We start from the raw sequence: 24,678 nt of genomic DNA, 5'->3' as shown, positions 1-24,678 counted from the left end.
TGGTAAGAGTGTCGGTCTGCAGACCAAGGAGTCTCAGGTTTGATTCCGGTCATGGGCACATACCTCATTTACGGTTCATCCCTGGCCCTGGTCAGGGTCATGTGGGAGGCAACCAGTCCACATTGATGTTTCTCTCCCTCCCTCCCTCCCTCTCTCCCTCCCACTCTATCTGAAGATAAATAGAAAAATGTCCTCAGATGAGACTTAAACAAACAAACAAAAAAGACTAGCCATTGGTTAGTAAAAGTTTTTATTTTAAATGTCCCAAGGCTGGAAATATTTGAATGAAAAATAATTTTAGTCAGAAAATGGCTATGAGGTATAATGTTTTTTGTTTGTTTGTTTGTTTGTTTTTTGTCAACCGAGATGTAAAACACTTTCATAATAAAACATAAGAAAATTGTTCTAGTCGACTGTACTAGTTTCTTGCTGTGCAGCACAAGCTCTGTTCTTCTGGCTTTTGGAAATTTTCCTTTAATGCACTTATTTTTCAATGTTCATTTTCTCTAAATGTATCTTTTCTGTAACCATGGTTATCTTATACAGTTTTAGTTTTTAATATTAAATTGAAAATCAGAGAATTTCATACACATGAAACCTGCTCTTCCCGGAACAGTCACAGCCACAAGTTTGATCAATTTATGTGGTTTGGAACTGAAAAGCTTATGAAGTGTCTTTTATTAACTGCAATTTTTTAAACCTTTCAAGAGATGAAACGAATAAAGAGGAAGATGAAGATGATGAAGAAGTAGAAGAGGAGGAGGAGGAGGAGGAGGAAGATGATGAAGAGGATGATGACAACAATGAGGAAGAGGAGTTTGAATGCTATCCACCAGGCATGAAAGTCCAAGTGCGGTATGGACGAGGGAAAAATCAAAAAATGTATGAAGCTAGTATTAAAGATTCTGATGTCGAAGGTGGAGAGGTCCTTTACTTGGTCCATTACTGCGGATGGAATGTGAGGTAACTTGAGTTTTAGCTAGTGATTGCTACCTAAAAACACTTATAAAATAATTTCCTATTTTAAAATTTAACAAATTACAGGCTTATTAGTATTTCAATAGAGATCATAGCACTATATAAAAAATATAGTTTTTAGCATGTAAATGACTTCCTAACTACTGTTTTTAATACTTAGAAGATACCCTTAGTGTCTAGAAAACTGAAGTCTACACAGTTGATTCTTACTTTACACATATATAGTAATAAAAGCAACACTTGGTGAAATGATAGGAAAATCTCTTAAAAACGTGAGAGAGATTTGAGCTTCTTGATGTCTATAGCCAAATTATCAGACTTTTGCTGTCTTGCATTGTTTCAAGTATCTTGCCATAGTAACCTCTTTGTCATTTTCTTAAGCCGTCATCTTTCTTTCCTTCAGTAGGCAGGGATTTTAAAGCTGAGATTTCTTGAAAAGCTCTAGCTGTTTGAAGAAGACCTTGTCTCCTCTTTAACAGTGCTTGTGTTACAGCATTTTTCAGAAGCCTCAGAAATTTATTTTCATGTTTGAAACAATATGGTTGCAATGTAAGCAGGTCTGCTTAACTGAAATCGAGTGCTTTTTCCACTCCTCCTGACCTAGGGAACTGGAAGGCAAGACAGAGGTTTGGTTTCAGGTTGTGTTCAGTGACTGAAGTGTTTTTCTTACACAAGTTTTCTTTGGTTTATCCAAAGAAATTTTGTATTTTAATATTCAGAGTTTATGTCAGTTTGGGGATTTGATCATTTAGGTATCTTTTAAGAAAAGCTTATTTCATTTTGGAATGTTTAATACTATATTTGAAATATAGCCTATGATAGATTTGTAGCCCTTGGAAAGCTAACCATAAAAGTTTTAAGTGGTGGTTTCATGTGTGCTTAGTGTCTTCAAGGAGGAATACAGTTCTCATGCTTTATATTTAAATTATAATCTGTGGTTTGAGAAGTTACTAAAAAAAATCATCTCATATTTTCTTTCTTAAAAAAATACTGTTTCTGAAAAGTACATTTTGTGTTGTCCTGTTGTAGCAATAGGAAATTCTAGAAACATGTCTAATCTGATTTCCTTTCTTATTTTGAGCAAAGTACAATTCTGATCCATTCTGAAGCTTGGGGGAAAAAATCAAAGCTTAAGTCATAAGGAAATACTCAGGAGTATTTTCGGGGATGGGGAGACTTGTGTTTTATTTCTAACCAACAAGATTAGTAAAATTTTTATTATTTTAAGAATATCTATCATCAGTGTTGTCCTGAAACCAGCTTTTTCAGATCCTACTTTAAAAATCATGTGTAATTAATTCTTTTGTTTGTTGGTTCTTATGCTGCCTCTGTGGTACATGATTTTTCACACCGGAAGGGCTGGCTATTAATGATATGTTCAAAGGAGGACACTTGAAATCTCAGATACAGTTGCTGTAGAAATATTTTGCCCACTCTTTGATATTTAATAATTTTGATCCTAATAAATGATCTTATTAAATGTAAATATAGAGAGAGTTCCATTTTTGCCTAGGATGCAAATGTTGAATATGTTAGTTTAAAATTAGGAAAAAATTGACTCAGCAAAAATTAATAATGTCCACAATACAGATAAGAGCTACATCATCTTTTGCCCTCTCAGTTCTGGTTATTTTGCTAGTTTATATATAACAAGGCAGTTTTCTTAGTAGCCTTAATAAACTGCTTTAAATTCTGTGATGAATGGATAGAATTTAGGCATTCTCTAACTTGCACTATAATCAGGGCTCAATTGCTTTCTATTGTCTCATTAAACAAGAGGCTTAGTATGTATGTGAATTGAGACATTCATAATATTATTCTGTAATTAAGGTAAAACTTTGTTTTCTTAAGAAAAGATTGACTGAAAGAAATTATCCTATCCTAGGAGCAATTGGATTTTAGAGGGTAGAAAGAATGTTCAGTATTTTACCTTTGAAATTGATAGTGGGTTAGATAGGATAACAGAAGAATTTAAATTGAGGCATTCAAGTTTTTAATAATATAGATTGGAAAGTGAGAACTAGTTCAACAAAAACATGCTTGTGTCACTGAGAAGGATGCACCCTACTCCTGACAGCTCAAGCTGCCATGTTGAAAAGAAGAAAACTTACCATCTTGGTGAAGAACTGTAGGGGTGGATCTCCACGCACTCCAGCATCATAGAGAAAACAACTATGCTTCAGTAGATTAAGCAGTTAATTTTCTTGTAGTCAATATAACAGCATTCCACTTTCTGCAGTAATAACCGAAGTCTGTCCTGTTGATGAGTAAAAAATCACTTGGGAGCAGTTGAGGTCTTGTTCCCCAGGAAATGTCGTCAGTTTGGCTCAAATAAAATCTTACCCAAAAAAAGAAAGAAAAGAAAAGAAATGCCGTATGATTTCTGCTGCTCATTCATGTCTAAAGCTAATGTAATGAGGACTGCAACAAGTCCTCATCAGCTCTACAACTATTTTCATATTATTTTGGGAAATTCAGCTTGATCTCTGAATTTACACTTGAGATGTGAAATTAAAAATGAAGATTTAGCCCTAGCTGGTTTGGCTCAGTGGTTAGAGTATCAGCCCACAGACCAGAGAATCCTGAGTTCAGTTCCTGCTAAGGGCACGTACCTTGGTTGTAGTTTGTCCCTGGCTCTGGTTGGGGTCATGTGGGTGGCAACCAGTTGATGTGTCTCTCTCACATCAATGTTTCCCTCTCTCTCTTCCTCCCCCTCCTGCTCTATCTGAAGATGGATGCAAAAATATTCTCAGTGAGGATAAAAACAACAAAAAAACAAAAAACGAAGATTTATGTATGAAGGTTCATGAAAATAGTGTTATCTTTACTGGCAGACATTCATTATAATAGCAATTTAGGAAATTTTGTGTGGAGCTATTTATGTGCGTTTTCTGTGATCCAAAACGTTATTTTTTAGCAAACAGGTTTTTCTTAAAAAGAAAATATCTTAGTTTTAAAAAATAACATTTTTCTTGTAATTTCTACATTATTCCTTTTTTCTAAAGTGCTATATAATCCTCTACATTAATTTAATTTTTATTTATACCCCTATTTCACAACTAAAAAATGTTAATTTTGTTAAACAAAGGATAGTGTTTGGACCAATTTGTATTTTACCATAAAAAAATACATTTTTACAAACTTGATTAATTTTACTGGAAATAGCCATAACTGTGGATGCTAAACTACATAATGACTTATAAATGGTATAGTACTGCTACAGAATTTTTCACATATGGTGACCATATATAAAACTATTGTCCAGAACTATGGAATTTACAAGGCCACCACGTGCTTGGAGCAAGTCATTGCTTTTTTATAAATTTTTTAAAACTTCTAAAAATAACATTGAGTCTAGAAAAATGGGGAAATACATAAAAGTAGAAAGATAAGATTACTATTACTATTGTAGTGCATTCCCTTTTAGTCTTTTAAAACATATCCCCATATGTTTTTAAAAATTATAGTTCTTTACATTTTATAATAGGTCCTCTGTTTTGTTTTAATTTCTGTTAGTGATGTTACTACTTCATAAAAGTTTTCAGTGTCATTTAACTAATTGATCCTCTTCACTCTCAAGTTTCTAAGTCATGCAATAAATGTGGGATTGATTTTTTTAAAATAAAGTTATACTTTGATATTCACCTACCATCAATTCTGTTATGTGTGTTGGTTTTATCTTTGTTTATAACAACTCTTCTTGTTCAGTAATAACAACTAAGTGCATTGGAACTATCTAGATGACTTGGCTTCAGATTAAAAATACATAAATATTTTATGTATTGATGCTGATTTTTTTTCTTCATTTTATTTGGCTTTCCATAATTAAGGATTTTGGAATTTGATTAGCAAATATTGTTTTTTATATTGAGGATCACCAAGTGCATTAAAGGATACCCTAAGTAAAAGAAAAAAGAGACTAAAATTTTAACTGTAAAACTCTCAAAGAAGTAACAACAGTTAAGTGTAGTCCACATTATCAGTTATAGTATAGAAATAGTATAGTATAGTATAGAAAACAGAAAATAAGATAAATTATACTTAAATATATTATTTGAAATAAAAATATTTTTTGTTTTAAAAATATCTTTTTTTCTCAGCAAATTGGCTCCTCCTTGGAGGGAATGGTGGTGGGAGATACTTAGTAAATGGTTCTCACAGACAAATGGGTTCAATTCCACTTTTTGTGTGAGCATTCAACTGCTTCTTATCAAACATTATTCCCTTATTTGGCAAACACAGGTTCAACATCTATATGCCAAATACTATGCTTGGCATTAAAGATACAAAGAAATGATTTCTATTAGGACCATTAACAATTTCTGCCTTTCTCAAAGTTAAGAAACCATTAATCAGTTGTTCTATAATTTGTCTCTTCTTGTTTGTTTTTGTGTTTTCTCTTTTATCATTGTTCCCTTCTTTTATCTTTCTGATATCCATTTTAACTTCTTTTATGTTCTGTTTTCTATTTTTCCAGTCCTAATTTGAGTTGATTTTCTGATACTGAATTTTTCTAAATTATATTTTGGAGCCAAAGGGATTTGACCTCCTGGAACTAACTTCTACCTAGGACTGTGGGTAAATTTTTTTTCATTGTTCAAGCTTTCTATATCAGGGCCACATTATTTTTATTATGAAAGTACATTTAATTTTAAAACATGAAAAAAAAAACCCAGTTCCATATTCATTCCATTAATATTCCTTACCTTATCTAGAACAGTGTGTGCCTGGCCTATGATAACTAAATAAACAAATATTAAATTAAATTGGACCTTCTGGCAACAGAAGGGGAGTAGAGAAGAATAAAATCCAAATAAGAAATACTGGTTTATAAAAGTCATATCTATAGAATATAGAGACTAATGGATGGGAACAAATGTGTGGCCTGGCTCTCACTGGAGTCTCTTCTCAATTCTTTTATTGTATGGTAACTCTTAATTTTGGGGGCACCTGTCAAACTTTTCACAGAGGATACATTATTGTATTAGAGTGTCAATTTCTCCATATTCTCACCAACATTTACTTTTTATTTCCCTAATAACTGGTGATGTTGGGCATCTTTTCATGTGCTTATTGGCTGTTTGTTTATCTAGTTGGGGAAATGTTTATTTTTAAAGCCCTTTGCCCATTTTTGAGTTGCTTGTTTTTTTGTTGTTGAGTTTTACGAGTTTTGCCCTGGCCGGGGTTGTTCAGTGGTTAGAGCATCAGCCCGCAGACCAGAGAGTTTTACAAGTTTTTCATATATTTGTTGTATTAATCCCTTGTCAGATATATGATTTGAAACTATTTCCTCCCATTCTTTGAACCCATAGAATTCTTTTCTTTCTCTTGATAGTGTCTTTTGAAGTATAAAAGTTTTTAATTTTAATTAAGCCTGATTTACTTTTTCTTTATTGCCTGTAGTTTGGTGGTGTATCCTAGAAAACATCACCAAATCCAGTGTTAGGAAAATTTCCCCCTATGTTTTCTTCTAAGAATTGTTTTAGCTCTAATATCTAAGTTTTTTATCCATTTTTAGTTAATTTTTATTTATAATTATGGTAGTTCTTTTTTATGGCCTCTTTCAGTCACATACAGAGCTCATCTCCTAATTAGCATCCAAACGGGTTGAAAGTGAGAGACTGGCGTGGATCCCCTCGGAAATGCTCATATCCTGTGACTTTCCTTCCATCTTGTCTCCTTTTGTCCCTTTAAAGAAAATTCACTTTTAAGCTTATTTTCTCTATTCTTCCTTCTCCAGTATGTTCTACCTTCTTTTTTCTTTTATTTCCATGTAATCTGATTCCTGCCATACTTCTATTGTATATGCCATTGACTTTAGGAATATTAATAAAAGAGTACAAAGATATACTGCTCATATGCTTTGAAGTAATTGTTCTGGTAATGATAGAAAGGAAAGCAAGGTAATCTAGAAAATTATGTTTTATTTCTGTAGTGGGAAAGTTAAAGAATTATAAATGAGCCCTGGCCGGTTTGGCTCAGCGGTTAGAGTGTCGGCCTGCGGTCCTGAGAGACCCGGGTTTGGTTCCCGCTAAGGGCGCGTACCTCGGTTGCAGTTTGTCCCCGGCCCTGGTTGGTCGTGCGGGTGGCGGCCACTCGATGTGTCCCTTTCACATCGATGTTTCTCTCTCTCCCTATCTCTGTTCCTCTCTCTCCCTCCCACTCTACCTGAACAAAAAATGGGAAAATGTCCTCCGGTGAGGATAAAAAAAAAGAATTATAAATGAAGACCATTTGACAGTGGTTTCCAAGTGAGTATCTGTAAACTTGTTACAGGAGTAGAGAGGGAACATTGCCCTGTCCTTTTCACCAGGCCTTCCTGTTCCCTTTGGATGCTCCTCCTTCTTTGTGCCAGTCTTCTACTCTTGATACCTCACATTGATCTTCTCCAAACTCACCTCCACAGATAGTCTGTCAGTCTCCTAGCCTGTTCACTTGTGCTTATTATGTAAAACATATTCAAATGAAAAAGTACCATGGTAGTCAAAAGGCTGTGAAAAATTCTTTTGCAGCATAAAAAATATTTTGTATCAGATAGTCCTACATTTAGAGAAATTGAAGTGCAGTTTAAAAGTGATGAATAAACCCAGCCCGTGTGGCTCAATGGATTGCGCGTCATTGTGCCATGGACTGAGAGGTCCCCTTTCAATGCCTGGTCAGGGCATGTGCCTGGGTTATGGGCTCGATCCTCAGTAGAGGGCGTGCAGGAGGCAGCTGATGGATGTTTCTCTTTCACATTGATGTTTCTATCCCTTCCTCTGTCTCTAATAAAAAACAAACAAACAATGCATAAGGTGAACATAAAAGTAATTTTCACAGAAATTGACTTGAGTTGACTCATTTTTCAATGCAAGTGAAAATAAACATTATTTATTTTTATTACAGATGTTTCTTCTTTTTTCCCCCCATTGACACCCTCCTCCCAATCCCATACCCCCCTCCCCCCCAACATTATTGTCTGTGTCCCTGTTTACATATGCACACGTATAAGTTCTGTGGTTTATCTCCTCCCCCCACATCCACCTCTTCTGAGGTTTGTCAGCCTGGACGCCACTTCCATGTCTCTGGATCTCTTTTGTTCCTCAGCTTGTTTTGTTCATTATATTCCACAAATAAGTGAGATCGTGTGATATTTGTCTTTCTCTGATTGGCTTGTTTTGCTTAGGATAATATTCTCCAGATCCTTCCATGTCGTCTCAAAGAATAAGAGATCTTTCTTTCTTACAGCTGCATAGTACTCCATTGTGTAAATGTACCACAGCTTTTTTATCTACTCATCTACTGATGGACAGTTGGGCTGTTTGCATATCTTAGCAATTGTAAATAGTTTATTTGTGAAAAAATTTATCAGTTATCTTTGCAACTTAAATGATCTCTCTTTCTTTCTTCCTCCCCTGCCCTCCCCTCCTCTCCCTTCTCCTTCCCTCTTCCTCTCCTTCCTTCTTCTTAGAGTGTTTACTAAACTAGACTTTTCCATTTAGTAGTTTTTATAGATTAGCAGGTACATTTGATGTAAAACATAAAATTGGACCTGTTTCATTTGGTGGTTTTGTAGATTGGCAGGTACATTAGTCTATTTGTCTAAATGTACACAAATACTAATCCCCTAAACTTACCAATTATTAATAAAGTAAACTTTTTGGTTACTTTTATTTATTTTTTATTTTGATTTATTTTTATTGATTTTAGAGAGAGAGGAAAGGAGAGGGAGAGAGAGATAGAAACATCAATGAGAGAGAACATCGACTGGCTGCCTCCTGCATGCCTCCCACTGGGGATTGGGCCCACAACTTGGGCATGTACCCTGACTGGGAATTGAACCAGTGACCTCTTGGTGCATGGGTTGACGCTCAACCACTGAGCCACAGCAGCCGGGCCTATTTGGGTACTTTTAAAAGTCAGTATCTGAGTCACAAAATACAGTGAGTGGCACAGTTGCTAACCATTTGCAATGGTCTATAAATAAAGCCTGGTACAATGCCCTATGATTGTTCCTTAACACTATATATTACCTTTGCCTAAAGACCTATACCTTTGTTGCATTTTACAGAGTTAAATTCTCTAGAAAGACGAATTGATATAATTACTGTACTATTCTCTTGGGGTGGTTGTGTCAGATCTTAAATTATGCTATAATGCCCTGGCCGGTTTGGCTCAGCGGTTAGAGCATCGGCCTGCGGTCCGGAGAGACCCGGGTTCGGTTCCCGCTAAGGGCACGTACCTGGGTTGCAGTTTGTCCCTGGCCCTGGATGGGTTGTGCGGGTGGCGGCCACTCGATGTGTCCCTTTCACATCGATGTTTCTCTCTCTCTCTCTTCCTCTCTCTCCCTCCCACGCTGTCTGAACAGAAAATGGAAAAATGTCCTCGGGTGAGGATAAAAAAAAAAAGAATTGAGCAATTTCCACTATCCTGTGATGTGTCTTTAAAAACCTCTCAAAATATACAACGGAAATTATGCTATAATATTCATGTTTCTATCATTATGCTGTTATTTTCTTTGTTATGATGAACACCATTTCTGTGTCTTTGATATGGATTTAACAGTGTTACATGAAGTAGAAATATAACATGTTAATAGCATGTTTAGAATTTTAGTTTTTCAGTAATATAATACTTTTATTTTTGTTTTGTTGTATCCTAAATGCATTAAAATGTGTTCAGTGAGTCTTCATAAATTTTGCTTTAGATATTCTCTCATTAAAAATATATGTGTAGCCCTGGCCAGATTTGTTGGTTCGAGCATAGTCACAATACACCAAGGGTTCCATACTCAGGGCACATATAAAAATCAACCAATGAATGCACAAATAAGTGGAACAACAAATCGATGTTTCTCTCACTGTCTATCTCTCTAAATGGGCGGGGAACCTTTTTTCTGCCAAGGGCCATTTGGATATTTATAACATCATTCCTGGGCCATACAAAATTACCAACTTAAAAATTAGCCTGCTGTATTTGGTCAGGCTAGTTTAGTTACGTGAGATATGTGATGCTAGCTAGTATTGATTTTGAGGGCCGTATATGGCCTGCCTGTGGGTTGGACATTTCCCACCCCTAGAGTGAAATCAAATTTTTTAAAAACTATTTTAAAAAAGAAATTTTTTTTTCCTTTATTGATTTTAGAGAGAGAAAAAGGGAGAGGGAGAGAAAGATAGAAACATCTATGAGAGAGAACATGGATTGGCTGCCTCCTGTGTGCCCCCAATCGAGGATTTGGCCCACAACCTGGGCATGTACCCTGACCCGGAGTCAAACTGGTGACCTCTTGGTGCATAGGTCGACGCTCAACCACTGAATCACACTGGCTGGGCTTTAAAAACTATTTTAAAAATATGTGTAAATTGAGATTATTACAGAAAATTTAGCAAGTAGGTGAAGATTGATAAAATTGCTTTGTAAAGTTTTTTATTAATAACTAGTGCTTCTTTTCATACTAACTTGCTCATTTTTCTATTACAGTGTCTTATCTCCCCCCCCGCCCCCCCACAATTTCTTTTAAAGGGAGGAAACTCCCTTTCCTTGCAATGATAGAGTAAATTTCCACTTTAGATGAAAGGTTTTTAAAAGCTTAGTTATATATATGACATAGCTTAACTTTTTGTGTATAGGTAAATAAGATATAAAATATCTATTGCTCAGCAATTATTAAATGAATCTATCCATTACAGAAAACAAAATACAAATTATTTTACTTAATATTTTACTTAATGGTTATTACATTTTATCTTTTTTATAATCTGCATATTTCAAATAGTGAGTTTTTAATATGTCAATTTGGTTTTATGAAATTATTTTTAAGGTATCTTTATTCTGCATGTAGTTACTTTTTCTTAATCTCAAAGATTATGTATTATGGGTGTATATTAAAATATGCTGATAATATTTATTTGGAAATGGTTTAATTGGGTTTAAAAAGAACCAAAATCTGAATTGATATAGGGACAGAAACCATTTTGGTATCTTATATCTGATTAACTAATATTCTTTTCCATTTTTATTATTGCCAATTGATTCCTTAGATGATTTGCCAACATATCCAAACAAAAACTATAGTTTTTGTTTTTGAACTCTACTTTTCTCTGGTGAGAGCAAGTTGGTTATGGTCTCTGAATGGTTTCTTCTAGTTTTGAATATTTTAATTCATCACATTTTAAAAATACAAATATTTATGTGCCTTCTTTCAGAAGGTTCTGAAGGTTTGTATTGTTCCTTTTGTAATTATTATTTATTGTTGTCTTCTTTGCTTAATTGTATGTTCCTTGTGGGAAGCTCCTTGTGCTTCATTAATTGCTGAATACCCAGTGCCCAGTGCAGAGTCTATCACATAATAGGTACCTAAGGACGTATGTGTCGGGTGAATCTGCCCTTGTACATACTTTTAGTTTTGGAGTTCACAGACTTTTCATTTCAGGACCCTCTGGTGCAATTCCTCCATCTCTCATAGGTCAGGGAGCACACCTTTGGAAGTTCAATGAGTTGCTTGTGCATCTTTTCTTTCATGTTTGTTTCATTAGTTAAATGATCTTAGTAGAAATATTCTCAAATAAGTCGTGTATATACTTGAAAATATTTCCTTATTACTTTAGTTAAATATCAGGTAAGATAACTTGTCTAGATCTTATACATTAATTATAATGAATTTATTGATAACAGAATTTTAGAAGTATGATTTAATCACTAACAATCTTAATTTTCTAACTCAATATTTGTTTGAATATTTGTTATTCTTTGTTTTTCAATGAATTTAGTAATCCTCTTTTCCTGTCAAAACTGTGTTTTCTCACAAAGAGGCCAGTTGCTCTCTTCTGATCATAATTTCTAAAGGTAAAGTCCAAGTAGGGCAGGATAGTTTATATCAGTAATCCAAACTACCTGATTTTCCTCAGAAACGCTCATAAAACTTCATTGCTTGGATCTAAAATTGCAAGTCACTTTGTTTGTAGGCCAACCACTTAATTTAAATTTCTTTCCTAGTTCTCAAGCTACATTGTCACGAAACATGATAGTTGACAGCAACAGGCCAGCCTTCTATACATGAAGAGGAAGCTAGGTATTTAACAAAAAAAAGTGCTTTCTCTGGAGACCTGTTGTCCTAAATAGCTGTTACATAGTGTTCTTCCCAGACAATAGATACCCTATCAAAATTTGCACTCAAATGTCTTGATTTCTCTATGGTACTTAAAGCCAAGTCAGGACTATTGGACAGTCCCTGTGCCAGGATGCCCATTTAGCCAAGGGGAGGACAGCATATCCATGTATTTGGAGATTTTTGAGGAAAGGATTAGAAGCATTATAAAACCAAAAAAATTGTATTCTTTAAGAATGCATTTTGAGGGATGAATGGATCTCTTACTTGATTTGGTACCCTTAGGAGAAACTGAGAAATAGTGTATGGTCTTCTATTTCTTAGCTGTAATTTTCTGCTGTTTGTTACTTCTCAGTAATTTCAATTTGTATGATATTTAAGAATTTGAGGTAAATTTTCATATTTTCTATCTTCCTTAACTACTTTTTAAAAAATTTTTTTTTCTTTATTGATTTTAGAGAGAGAACAAGGGAGAGAGAGAGATGGAAACATCGATGAGAAAGAACATCTGTTGGCCGCCTTCTGCATGCCCTCTACTGGGGATTTGGGCCACAACCTGGGCATGTTCCCTGACCGGGAATTGAACCAGTGACCTTTTGGTGCGTGGGTTGATGCTCAACCGCTGAGCCACACCGGCCACGCTTAACTACTTTCTTATCTGTTATGCCTAAGGTTAATTTATTATAGTCTAAAGCCTCTTTTTAATATACATATATCTAAAATATACTATATGTGTATAAAGAGTCCAAGTCTATGTAGAATAAGTAGGATCAACTGCAGCTTTTAATATTTTTTAATTGATTTTTAGAGAGGGAAGGAGGGAGGGAGGGAGGAGAAACATCAATGTGAGAGTGAAACATTGATTGGCTGCCTCTTGCACACCTATCGGAGATAGAGCCTTAAACCCGGACATGTGCCCTGACCTGGAATCGAACCAGCAACCTTTTGGTGCATGGACTACACCCAACCAACTGAGCCACAATGGTCAGGGCTCTTCATTAAGGTGTTTGCTTTTGGTATTTGATAGAGAATCAGAGATCTTGATCCACTAATATTGCTTTCTTTATTTAAATTAACTGGCACTAGTAAAATAAAAATTAAATTGGCCTACCTCTTTCTTATATTATTAGTATGTGTAGGAAATGTTTTGGTTTTTTTTATACCAGTTTTTTTTCTTTTTCTTTTTTTTTTGGTATGTGCCCCTAGCGGAACTGAACCCAGGACTCTCTGGTCCGCAGGCCGACGCTCCAACCACTGAGCCAAACTGGCCAGGCCAGAGCCAGTTTTTTTCTCCTTCATATAAAGAATAAAGATGCCCTGGCTGGTTTAGAGCATCAGCCCTCAGACCACTGAGTTGTGGGTTTGGTTCTGGTCAAGGGTGCAGTTTATCCCTGGCCCTGGTCAGGTCGTGTGGGAGGCAGCCAGTCGATGTGGCTCTATCACATTGATGTTTCTCTGTCCCTCTCTCTCTCCTTCCCACTCTGATGATAAATACAGAAAAGTATCCTCAAGTGAGGAATTAAAAATAAAGAAATTAAGAGAGAAAGAAAAGAAAGAAAGAGAACCTTTGAATAACACTCTATTGAGTAATTGTATAAAGGGAAAGAACAGTTCATATTTTTAAAAATGTCAGTTATATTATTGGTTTATTTTCTCATCGTCTTTGTTATTTTCCTTATAAGATTAATTAGTCCAGCCAGTGTGGCTCAGTGGTTGAGTGTCGACCCATGCACCAGGAGTTCGCTGGTTCAATTCCCAGTCAGGACACATGCCTGGGTGGTGGGCCTGACCCCCAGTGGGGGGCATGCAGGAGGTTGCCAATTGATGTTCTCTCTCATCGATACCTCTCTCTCTCCCTCTCACTTCCTCTCTAAAATTAATAAAGGAAAAAAAGATTAATTAGTTCAAGTGCTGTTTAGAACCTCATTAAGTTTTTAAATATTTGTTAATGTTTGTATCTGTGGTCTCAAAGTCTGTTTGCTAAGAACGTTTGTAGTTTGAAAAAAAACTCCCTTTACCAAAATTCTCACACATTGATTTTACCCATTCTCCCTTGTCATGTATTGGTTCATACTGTGCTTTTTTTCTCTTTTTTCCCCCCTTCTTTGTTTAAATCCTCACCCAAGGACATGCTTAGAGAGAAGAAGGGAGGGAGAAACCAAGATTATGTGCCCTGACTGGGAATAGAACTGGCAACCTTTCAAACTGGCAACCTTTCGATGCACAGGATGACACTCCAGCCAGGCCATACTGTGCATTTTTATATTATTTATTTTTTAATTTTTTTGAATTTTCACCTGAGGATATTTTTCTGTTTATCTTTAGACAGAGAGTGTGTGTCCGGGGGGGGGAGGGCGGACGGGACAGATATCGACATCAGAGGGACCCATTGACTGGTTGCCTCCTACAAGACCCTGATAAGGGCTGGGGATGAACTGCAACCGAGGTACGTGCCCTTGGCTGGAATTGAACCTGTGACTCATTGGTTCACGGGCCAACGCTCTACCACTGAGCCAAACTGGCCAGGACCATACTGTGCATTTTTAATGGGGCACTTTTAGTTGCTGCTTTCATCCTTCTGATGTTATAGTTTTTACAAGCTCTTCATTTTCCATTTTTTAACTTTACACATAGTGCTTTTTGACAAGCCTGTAGTTTGCAAGGTCCATTTGCTTCCATAGATTGAGTTTCTTACTCTGTGAAATAAATTTATTGATTTGTTTTTAAGACATGTTCTAGTTCCAAAGCTATTAATTATAATAACAATAGCAATATTGTAGTACTACATTTTATAAAAAGAGCATAAATCTGGCTGAGAAGAGAAAAAAATGTAAAGGAATACTGTCAGAACAGGAGAGTGCCTGAACAAACCAACGAGAAGCACTAAGAAGGACGAATAGAAAGCAGCAGCTAACAAGAGTCATAATATTAGCTAATATTTTATAGAACTGTAAGTTACCATGTAATTACTCCAATAGGAAACATCTAAAGAATTTTCTAAGGCATCTCCTAAAATCATACAGAATATTGTACAATATTAAAACAAAAAATTTAACCCAGAATAGTAAGACTATAGTGATTGATTACTACTATTCACATATTTTAGAAGTGGACGTAGTTTGTTTCATCTAATTCTAAAATTTTTCATTTTTGTTTTCTGCCTACTACAACAGTTTCTAAATCTAAACTCAAGTTCTTCTAGTAATCAGCCCTCTGATACCATCCTTTCTTTATAATTGGGTGGAAGAGAAAATGGTTACTGTTAAGGAGAAAATTCTGAGATGTCCTAAATTAAATTACAGCAGGCCAGAGGTGAAAGGTTAATCAGTTAACAGCTGCAGGCAAAAACAGCTAAAGACAGCTTATACTCCTGAATTCATTTTGAAACCTTGGATTAACTTCCAGGAGACTGTTTCTGTTATCTAGAAAGTATAGCTATGACCACCAGGTGCTATAGCATCTTCTTATGCATGAACTTTGCTGAACTATTGCCCACCACCAATCCAAAAACCAGCCAATGCTTCTTTCTTCTGGACTACGTCTGTTCCAAAATTAGCTCCACATCATCTTCTCTCACCCCTTTTATCTATAACTGATGTAAATTCTTTCAAAACAACTTACATCTTTCTTCCCCAAACTGATGGCAGAAAAGAGCCCCATCAACTCCAGGGCGGTGGAGTTGTTGTTTTCTCCACCCAGCCCAGCTGCAGGTGGTTTAGCTCACAAGCCTCAAGACCTGTTCTTTTCCTGGCTAGCAGATGGTTCATTAAACCCTTTCTTTCAGAAAAACTTTTGGCCATGAAAATTCTTTTTACCTTACCATTTGTACACTGGTATGGCTTACACGGTGGGCATCAGCCCGTACCATACCGAGTAGCCGTTATTGTATGTATGTATATGTTCTTTAAAAAGTTTTTTTTTCTCTATTGATTTTTGACAGAGAGGAAAGGAGAGATAGAGCCATCGATAAGAGAGAACATTGATTGGCTACCTCCTGCATGCCCCCCACTGGGGTTTTGGCTCACAGCCTGGGCACGTGCCCTGATCGGGAATTGAACTGGCCACCTCTTGGTTCGTGGGTCAACACTCAACCACTGAGCCACACCAGCTGGGCTGTTCTTAAGAGAATTTAAGCAGCATACATTATCTCTGAGTGAAAGAAGTCTTCCTTTATCACAGTGAACATTTTAACTATGGAGGCAATAAACTATTTTTTGCTTGTTTGATGTGTTTGGTATTCCATGTGAAATATACAAATGTATATCATGATGGTAGTCTTAATTGAAAACTATTATTAAACCCTAAGTTGAATTAACTAGTATTATGGTTGGTAGTAAAAATGTGTGATATTATAAAACTCTACATAGCATTCTGATTAAGAAAGGTTAAAAAAAAAAAAACCTAATAGAAAAAAGTCTAATAGAAAGCTTATTTTGTTTTCTTTGTTATTATTATTTTTAATCCTCACCCAAGGATACGTTTATTGATTCTTTTTTTTTTTAAGAGAGGATGGAGGAAAGAGAGAAACACTGACCAGTTGCCTCCCGTATGCACCCCACCCTGGGGTCAAACCCACAACCTTTTAGATGTACAGGATAGTGCTTCAGCCAACTGAACCACCTGGCTAGGCCTTGTTTTTTTTTTTAATATTTTTTCTTTATTGATTTTTAGAGAGGAAGGGAAAGGGAGAGAGAGATAGAAATGTCGATGAGAGAGAACATCATTTGGCCGCCTCCTGCATGACCCCCACTGGGGATTTGGCCCACAACCTGGGCATGTGCCCTGATCGGTAATCAAACCGGCCACCTCTTAGTGCATGGCTCAACACTCAACCACTGAGTCATATGGCTGGGCAAGACTTGTTTTCTTTTAAACAAACTATATAGCAGTGATTTCCATAACTATATTAAAATAGGAGGAACTTCTAGGAATTCACATTCAACTTTGCAGAGGATGGAGATATTTTGGAAGGAACTAAATTGCTTGCTTCTCAAACATAATGCAATTTTCAGTATTAATGGGGAAATTAAAAGTATTGCCAATATAAAGTACTGCCAATATACAGAGATAAGTGCTCCTGTGCTGGTATAAATACCAAAAGGAGTGTGTTTAGTAGGAGAATAATATTTACTTTAAAACTTTTCAAAGTACTTATCAGGTATTTGATCCTCAAAAAATAATATGTGATATGCAGCTTTATAAATGTGTGTGTGTGTGTGTGATTTTAATGCAGTCTTATACAGAATAAACTGTTTGATGTTGAGAATGGCTTGACCAGGGCCACGTAACTAGTTAGCAGGGATTATGTAAAGACTTCCCTAGAACACATTCCATTCCATCCTCATTCTCACTTGTAATTGTGGCCTCAACAGCTTCCAGCAGATTTAAAGCCCCCTTCGTGGGGTTGAGTCCTGAGTTTTGCTACAACCAGTGTTTGAACCAGTAGTGTAACTCTGCCTAGGAGTTGTCACAGATACTTCCTAGGCCCACTCCAGAGCTAGAGTGTAATTTTTCAGTCAGGTGATGACCCAAGTCATTTACTTCCTGACCTAGGGCCTGTATTACTTCATTTAGTGCCTCTTAATAATGAAGACATTTTCATTTAAAAGCTCATTTTTAGTAGTCCATTTTCTGATTTTAAAATGTCAGTAACTTCTAATTTTCCACAATAATGTATATAACTTTAGAACATAAAATGAGCTTAATTTTCTTTTTATTTAATTTATTGGGGAGGTAATTTGTTTCTGATGTTTCTTCTTTCTAGCTGATTTTTTTACAAACACAAACTGCCCTTTTTTTGCTTTATACAAATAACTTTATTGGAGTCAGTAGTGACTTGCTTTCACCCTGTAAAATCATGAGGCATTAACATTGAATAGAGAGCCCATCACAGCTGACTCTTAGCTGTCTGTGTATGTAGGAAGCAGTTCAGATTATTGAAAACCTTGACAGAGTAATGCTTTCCTAGTATTTTAGGAGAAACTATCCTTTCTGGATGATTTTGCATGGTCCATAAGTTATAACACTGTAGTCTTCCGTCACACAATGCCATTTCAAACTGGATCATATAACTTAGCTTCTAGCTGGCATTATGCCCTTGGACAAGTCAATTCATCTCTCCCTTTGGTCATTGGTAGCTTTTTGTTGTTGTTTATAAAGGTTTTTTATTGATTTTTTTAGAGAGAGGGGAAGGGAGAGGGAGAGAAACAATGTGAGAGTGAGACATTGATCAGCTGCTTTCTGCATACGCCCTGACCAGGACTCGAACCTGCACCCCTTCGGTGCAAGGATGATGCCCAACCAACTAAGCCACACCAGCCAGGGCAGTGGTTGGTAGCTTTATGCATTAAACCAGGAAGTTGAACTAAATGATCTCCAGGGTCGTTACCAGTTCTAAAATGTTATACTTCTATTTGTAAGTTTCTCTTTAATATGGCATACGTATTTCTGTGGTATAGCTTTGCATATTTATATTCATTTCCTTTAATTTTAGATATGATGAATGGATTAAAGCAGATAAAATAGTAAGACCTGCAGATAAAAATGTGCCAAAGATAAAACATCGGAAGAAAATAAAGGTTAGTGCTTATTTTTCTCTACATGATAACTCTTTTTTTTTTGTTTTTAAATTCCTCACCTGAGGACATGCTTACTGATTTTAAAGAGAGGGGAAGGGAGCCCTGTCCAGTTTGGCTCAGCAGTTAGAGCGTCGGCCTGCAGACCAGAGAGTCCTGGGTTTGGTTCCCGCTAGGGGCGTGTATCTCGGTTGCAGTTTGTCCCGCCCCAGTTGGGGTTGTGTGGGTGGCAACCAGTCGATGTGTCTCTCTCATGTCCATGTTTCTCTCTCTCCTTTTCTCTCCTCTCTCCCTCCCACTCTATCTGAAGATAAATGCAAAAATGTCCTCAGGTGAGGATATAAAATAAAAAGAGAGAGGAAGGGAGAGAGAGGAACATAGATTGGTAAGCAACTGGACCAGGGATTGAACTGCAACCCAGGTGTGTGCTCTGACCAAAAATCAGACCCACAACCTTTTGGTGTATGGGAGGTCACTCCAACTTAGCCACACTGGCCAGGGCTTGACATCATAATTCTTAATTAAAGAACTTTCCCTCCAAAATTATGCAGTAGGTGTGTGTGTGAGTTACTGTTAGAGTTGTAAATACTGTCTTGAAATAGCAAATTTATCAAAAGTTAGATTTGTGTACAATTAATATTGTCACTTATGGAAAGGCATGTTGGAAACTAACTGTACTAACTGATCTTTGAGACTTTCTTCAGTTTCAGCATTGTATAAGGCTACCCAGTCAGATTTTACTCATCCAATTCAACCTTCTCGTGCCTCTCTGATTTCCAACTAGGGAGCCCTAAAGTAGTGGGTCTGGAGCCCTGGGTTACTGTACTAGCTGCGAACTACTCAGGAAGAAAAGGAGGCATCTGAAGGCAGAGGAAAGCCGGGTGTAACTCTATTCTCGTCATCTTTGTCTGTGTAGGTAGTGGCTTAGAGCAGGGTCCTGTAGAAGCTGCTCACGTGGAACTGAATGTTATTTTCATCTACGATTGAATTAGTTGCTCATTTTAAGACTAAATCTTTAAAATTTTTTATTAGAAAGTAGACCATTAGCTAGGTTTTAGAGTAGTTTTTGTTAATGGCTTTTTTATACTTTGAATTGTATATGTAGTTGAGGTGTTTATTCAAAATGAGGAGCTATTTACTTTCCTGAGAAATGACACCCTAGTGGTCCCTAATAAGAAAGCTTTTCCCTAAAATGGTCATTCTTTTCTCACTATAAAATTGGGTCCATGTTTTTAAAGTTTTGATTTAGCAATCCAGTATCTATGGCTCTGGCCTCCTCAAACCCTTTCAATCTTCACTCTTGATCTTTATTGGAAAGTATGGAAATCATGCTGCATTTAGCATTGTTTTTAGCTACTGAAAGAATTTTTTTTGTGTGTGTGTTGTTTAAAAAGCTAGTTTCCTTAGCAAAGCAAGTTTTAGAAGTGGTATTTCTTAGGCAGAGGACAGGGTAGGGGTGAGAGTATTACATGGGGAGTTTTTCTAAATATTTATTTAGTTCTCAAATCAGTTGTTGGCTTCTCCCAGGTATATTAAAGTTCCTGGTTATAAGGGAAGAACAACATGAATTTTGAAAAAAAGCTTCCTGGAAAATATTTTACATTGTACATCCACTCCAATCTCATCTGACTCTGAGAACCACTGTTTTCAAGGCTGTCCTCTGATAACCATTAAAAGCCATATTTGAACTTTAACTGGGGTAGACTCTTTCTGCCTTTAGAATGCATGTTGTATTATGACCTCTGGTATACAAAGTAATGAAGTGATGAAAAGACTGGAAGCAGTAGAAAAATTAGAAACAGCACTAATTATTGATAGATTGTGGAAGTCTGCCTGCACATAAGCCTTCTTAGCATATTCTGAGTTATTAAGCCCAGATGCCCCAAGTCAGTGGGTCTCACACTTGAGCATGTATCACAGTCACCTGTTATTGCAACTCAGGTTGCTTAACCCCATCCTCAGCATTTCTGATTCACTAGATCTGACTCTGGTTTCAGTTTTCATTTCTAACAAATTCCCAGAAGATCCTAATGTTGCTGGCTGGCCCAGGGTTCTCACTAGGAGAACCACTAACCTAAATCATATATTATATGTAATGAATTAGCTTTTCTATGTATCCAGAATTATACTAACTAGCTATGTACCATCTTTGGGGAAATTGTGGAAATAGTCAAATTCTACAGTCTGATTATGTAACAGGACTATAAATTGTTACTGCTACATAATCATTTAGAGAGCTTTGTCTGAATTATATTTCCTATAAATTATTTTAGAAACAAATTTTAAAAATAGTTTTCAGAAAGTATATTAGTTAGCCTCTGCCCAACTATTTGTAAACAGAGAATTGGAGAAAATTTCTCATTTTTTCCCTGAAACATTAATTTATCAATGAGACAGTAAGATTGCCTCCAATTCAACTTTACAATAGATTATTTAGAGTTATTCTCAGGTGTCAACTGAATGAAGATACTTGGAATTTTGTTTTTTCCATCCCGTGTTTTTTAGTGAGAATGTTACAGGTTATAAAATGACCAGGTTGAAATAGTGTTTCTTTTGTTAATATTTAAGCCTATTTTGATTTAATTTTGAAGAATTTATAATACCAATTATTAGCTGTATGGAAACTTGCTAATTGTTGTATTTTTCTTTTTCTTTTTTTTTTAATTAATTTTTTTGTACTTAATCTTTTTTTTTTTTTTTAATTTAACTTTTTTATCGCCCAGCCAGTGTGATTCAGTGGATTGAATCATCCCATGTACTGATAGGTCCCAGTTCGATTTCTGGTCAGGGCACATGCCTAGCAGGCTCGATCCCTTGTAGGGGGCATGCTGAGGCAGCCGATTGATGTTTCTCTCTCACATCAGTGTTTCTATCTTCTCTCCCTCTCTCTCTCTCTCTAAAAAAAATCAATAAAAACATACTAAAAATACTTTTTTATTGAATTTATTGGGGTGGCATTGGTTAATAAAATTTTATAGGTTTTAGGTGTACAAGAGGCATGCTAATGTTAATTGTCTATGTGATTGCTAATTTATTTCAACTATTTAAATATAAATATTAGACAAAAATTTTTGCTCATCCTGCAGTATTTGTTAAAATAACTTTGAGAAAACATCTGTGACTGTTTTGAGGGGCTTTTCATACATACATATTTTAAGCCATTGACTGTTTTTTTAAATTTGTTTTTATTGATATTTAGAGCGAGAGGGAAAGGAGCAGAAAGAGAGAGGGAAGGGAGTGGGGAGAAAAACATCTATCTGGCTGCCTCCTGCATGCCCCTTATTGGGATGTGCCTTGACTGGGAATGGAACCAGTGACCTCTTGGTGCATGGGACAATGCTTAACCAACTGAACCACACTAACCAGGGCTAATGTTATTTAATAATATATTTTATAACTTAAGAGTTAAAATGAGTATTAACAATGTTACTAATAAATGCCTCATGATAAGTTATGACTAACATGAGATCCTTTTTTTTCCTTAACCTAGAATAAATTAGACAAAGAAAAAGATGAAAAATATTCTCCTAAAAACTGCAAACTTCGACGCTTGTCAAAACCACCATTTCAGACAAATTCATCACCTGAAATGGTATCTAAACTGGATCTTACTGATGCCAAAAACTCCGATACAGCTCATATTAAATCCATAGAAATTACTTCTATCCTCAATGGTCTTCAAGGTAAATATAACAAATGTTCTTTTACATGCAAGTGTTTGTTTTTCATTTTTATAAATCAAATTCTATAAAGATTACTTATTGACATTATCAAATTGTTTTTTAATTGAAGCAGATTTTCTTTTTTGGCTGTATTATTATTTGAAAGAAAATTAGCCATTGATTGAGGTTTGAAAATATTTCTGTTAGTAGATGTGAGGGTACTATTCAATTCTAGTTAAAATTTAATATTCACCCTATTGTACTGATACTGTACTTTTTTTCAGGTATCATCCTGTCTGTTGCCATGTAAAGCATAGTTTGTTATGACATACTAGAATATAAAATTATATTGAATTTTTTGTAAAGAATCTTTATTTTTGCTTATCTTAATTACATTTACTATGTTCTCTCTTTTTTTTTTGTTCCTCTCCCTGAGGATATTTTTTTATTTATTATCAGATAGAGTGGGATAGGGGGAGAGACAAGAGAGAGTGAGAGAGAGGAACATCAGTGTAATAGAGCCAATCTGATCGACTGGTTGCCTCCCGCACCACCCAACCAGGGCCAGGGACGAACTGTAACCGAGGTACGTGACCTTGACCAGACTTGAACCTGATACTTACTCACTAGTCCATGGGCTGACGCTCTAACTGCAGAGCCAAACTGGCAAGGGCTATTATGTTCTCTTTTGTGATTACATTACTGCATAATATTTAAGACAGACTTTTTTTTTTAATTAGCGTGTGTGTGTGTGTATTTTTTTTTCTTTATTGATGTGTGAGAGAGAAAGAGAGAGAACTAGAGAGTAAGGGAGAAGGAGAGAGAGAAACATTGATGAGATAGAACATCAATTGGCCACCTCCTTCATGGCCCCCACTGGGGTTCAGGTCCACAACCTGGGCATTTACCCTGACTAGGAATTGAACTGGTGACCTTTGGTGCATGGGTCGATGCTCAACCACGGAGTTACACTGGTCAGGCCGCAATGAGTACTTTAAAAGAATGACATAGTTAAGTAACTGATAATCTTATTTAAAAGTATTTATAGAACCCTGGCCAGTTTGGCTCAGCAGTTAGAGGGATGGCCTGTGGTCCAGAGAGACCTGGGTTCAGTTCCCACTAAGGGCATGTACCTTGGTTGCAGTTTGTCTCCGGCCCTAAGCCCTGGTTGGGTCATGTGGGAGGCAGCCACTCAATGTGTCCCTTTCACATCGATGTTTCTCTCTCTCTCTCTCTCTCTCTCTCTCTCTCTCTCTCTGTCTCTCTCCTTCCCACTCCATCTGAACAAAAATGGAAAAATTGTCCTCAGGTGATGATAAAAAAAATATGTATATATATATTTAAAACAGAATGAAGTATAAATATCAAATTATAAAACTGATGAGGACTGGAGGGAGGGGGAGATTTAGTAAATCTAACTGGCTGGGAAAAAGCGAGGGGGAGGTCTAATATATCAAATGAAGTAAAAGAATGTATCTCCATAAAAAATATTGTATATTTTTTCTAACATTAAGAGAGTTCAGCCCTGGCCGGTTTGGCTCAGCGGTTAGAGTGCCGGCCTGCGGTCCTGAGAGACCCGGGTTCGGTTCCCGCTAAGGGCACCTGCCTCGGTTGCGGTTTGTCCCTGGCCCTGGTTGGTCATGCGGGTGGCAGCCACTCGATGTATTCCTTTCACATCGATGTTTCTCTCTCTCTCTCTGTTCCTCTCTCTCCCTCCCACTCTACCTGAACAAAAAATGGAAAAATGTCCTCGGGTGAGGATTTAAAAAAAAAAAAAAAGGCAATAAAAACTTAAAAAAAAAAAAAAAAGAGAGTTCAGATTTTTAAAAAAATTTTGAGTACAATGGAAATTGTTTTTTGTCTCGTATTTTAAATGGATAGTTACATGAACTCATTATGTAAACCAAATTCTCTAAATATTCTAAATGTCATTTTTCATAGTTTTCTAATGCATCAGACATATAGAACAATATATATGGGAAAATATGTATTTTAAAGATTAATAGTATGAACATTTTTATGTCTACCACAGTGGTGAACAAGTACTATTTACTTAAAATAATTCTGGATTATCTAACCACTGTGCTGTACACCCAAAACCAATACATAATAAAGAAAAAAAAAAAGATGCCTTCATGCCATTCGATGAAAGTAATAAAAATGCTGGTAAAAATAGCATTTGCGCCCGGCCGATGTGGCTCAGTGATTGAGCATCAACCCATGCCCCAAGAGGTCACCATTTCGATTCCTGGTCAGGGCACATGCCCAGGTTGTGGGCCAAATCCCCAGTGAGGGGCATGCAGGAGGCGGCCAGTTGATGTTCTCTCTCATTGATGTTTCTATCTCTCCCTTTCCTTTCTTCTCTCTCTAAAATTCA

The 24,678-nt window shown here is 36.3% G+C and overlaps 1 protein-coding gene across 7 annotated transcripts in view; it reads left to right on the top strand.

Moving 5' to 3' along the window:
• Positions 1-24,678, top strand: part of ARID4B (AT-rich interaction domain 4B) — a 166,656-nt gene that overhangs the window by 117,598 nt on the left and 24,380 nt on the right. For 4 of the 7 annotated variants that reach the window (XM_036277733.1, XM_036277734.1, XM_036277738.1 and 1 more), the window contains exons 17-19: positions 709-963; positions 18,558-18,642; positions 22,130-22,322. In XM_036277733.1, the coding sequence (XP_036133626.1) occupies positions 709-963; positions 18,558-18,642; positions 22,130-22,322 (533 nt within the window). The remainder of the gene's footprint in view (positions 1-708; positions 964-18,557; positions 18,643-22,129; positions 22,323-24,678) is intronic. The other 3 variants (XM_036277737.1, XM_036277736.1, XM_036277735.1) reach the window with 2 other exon arrangements.

This window comes from Molossus molossus, unplaced genomic scaffold, assembly GCF_014108415.1.
Source record: "Molossus molossus isolate mMolMol1 unplaced genomic scaffold, mMolMol1.p scaffold_m16_p_23, whole genome shotgun sequence".
Taxonomy (NCBI): Eukaryota; Metazoa; Chordata; class Mammalia; order Chiroptera; family Molossidae; genus Molossus; species Molossus molossus.
The sequence above is the reverse complement of the archived record's forward strand: the minus strand, read 5'-3'. Positions and strand labels throughout refer to the sequence as shown.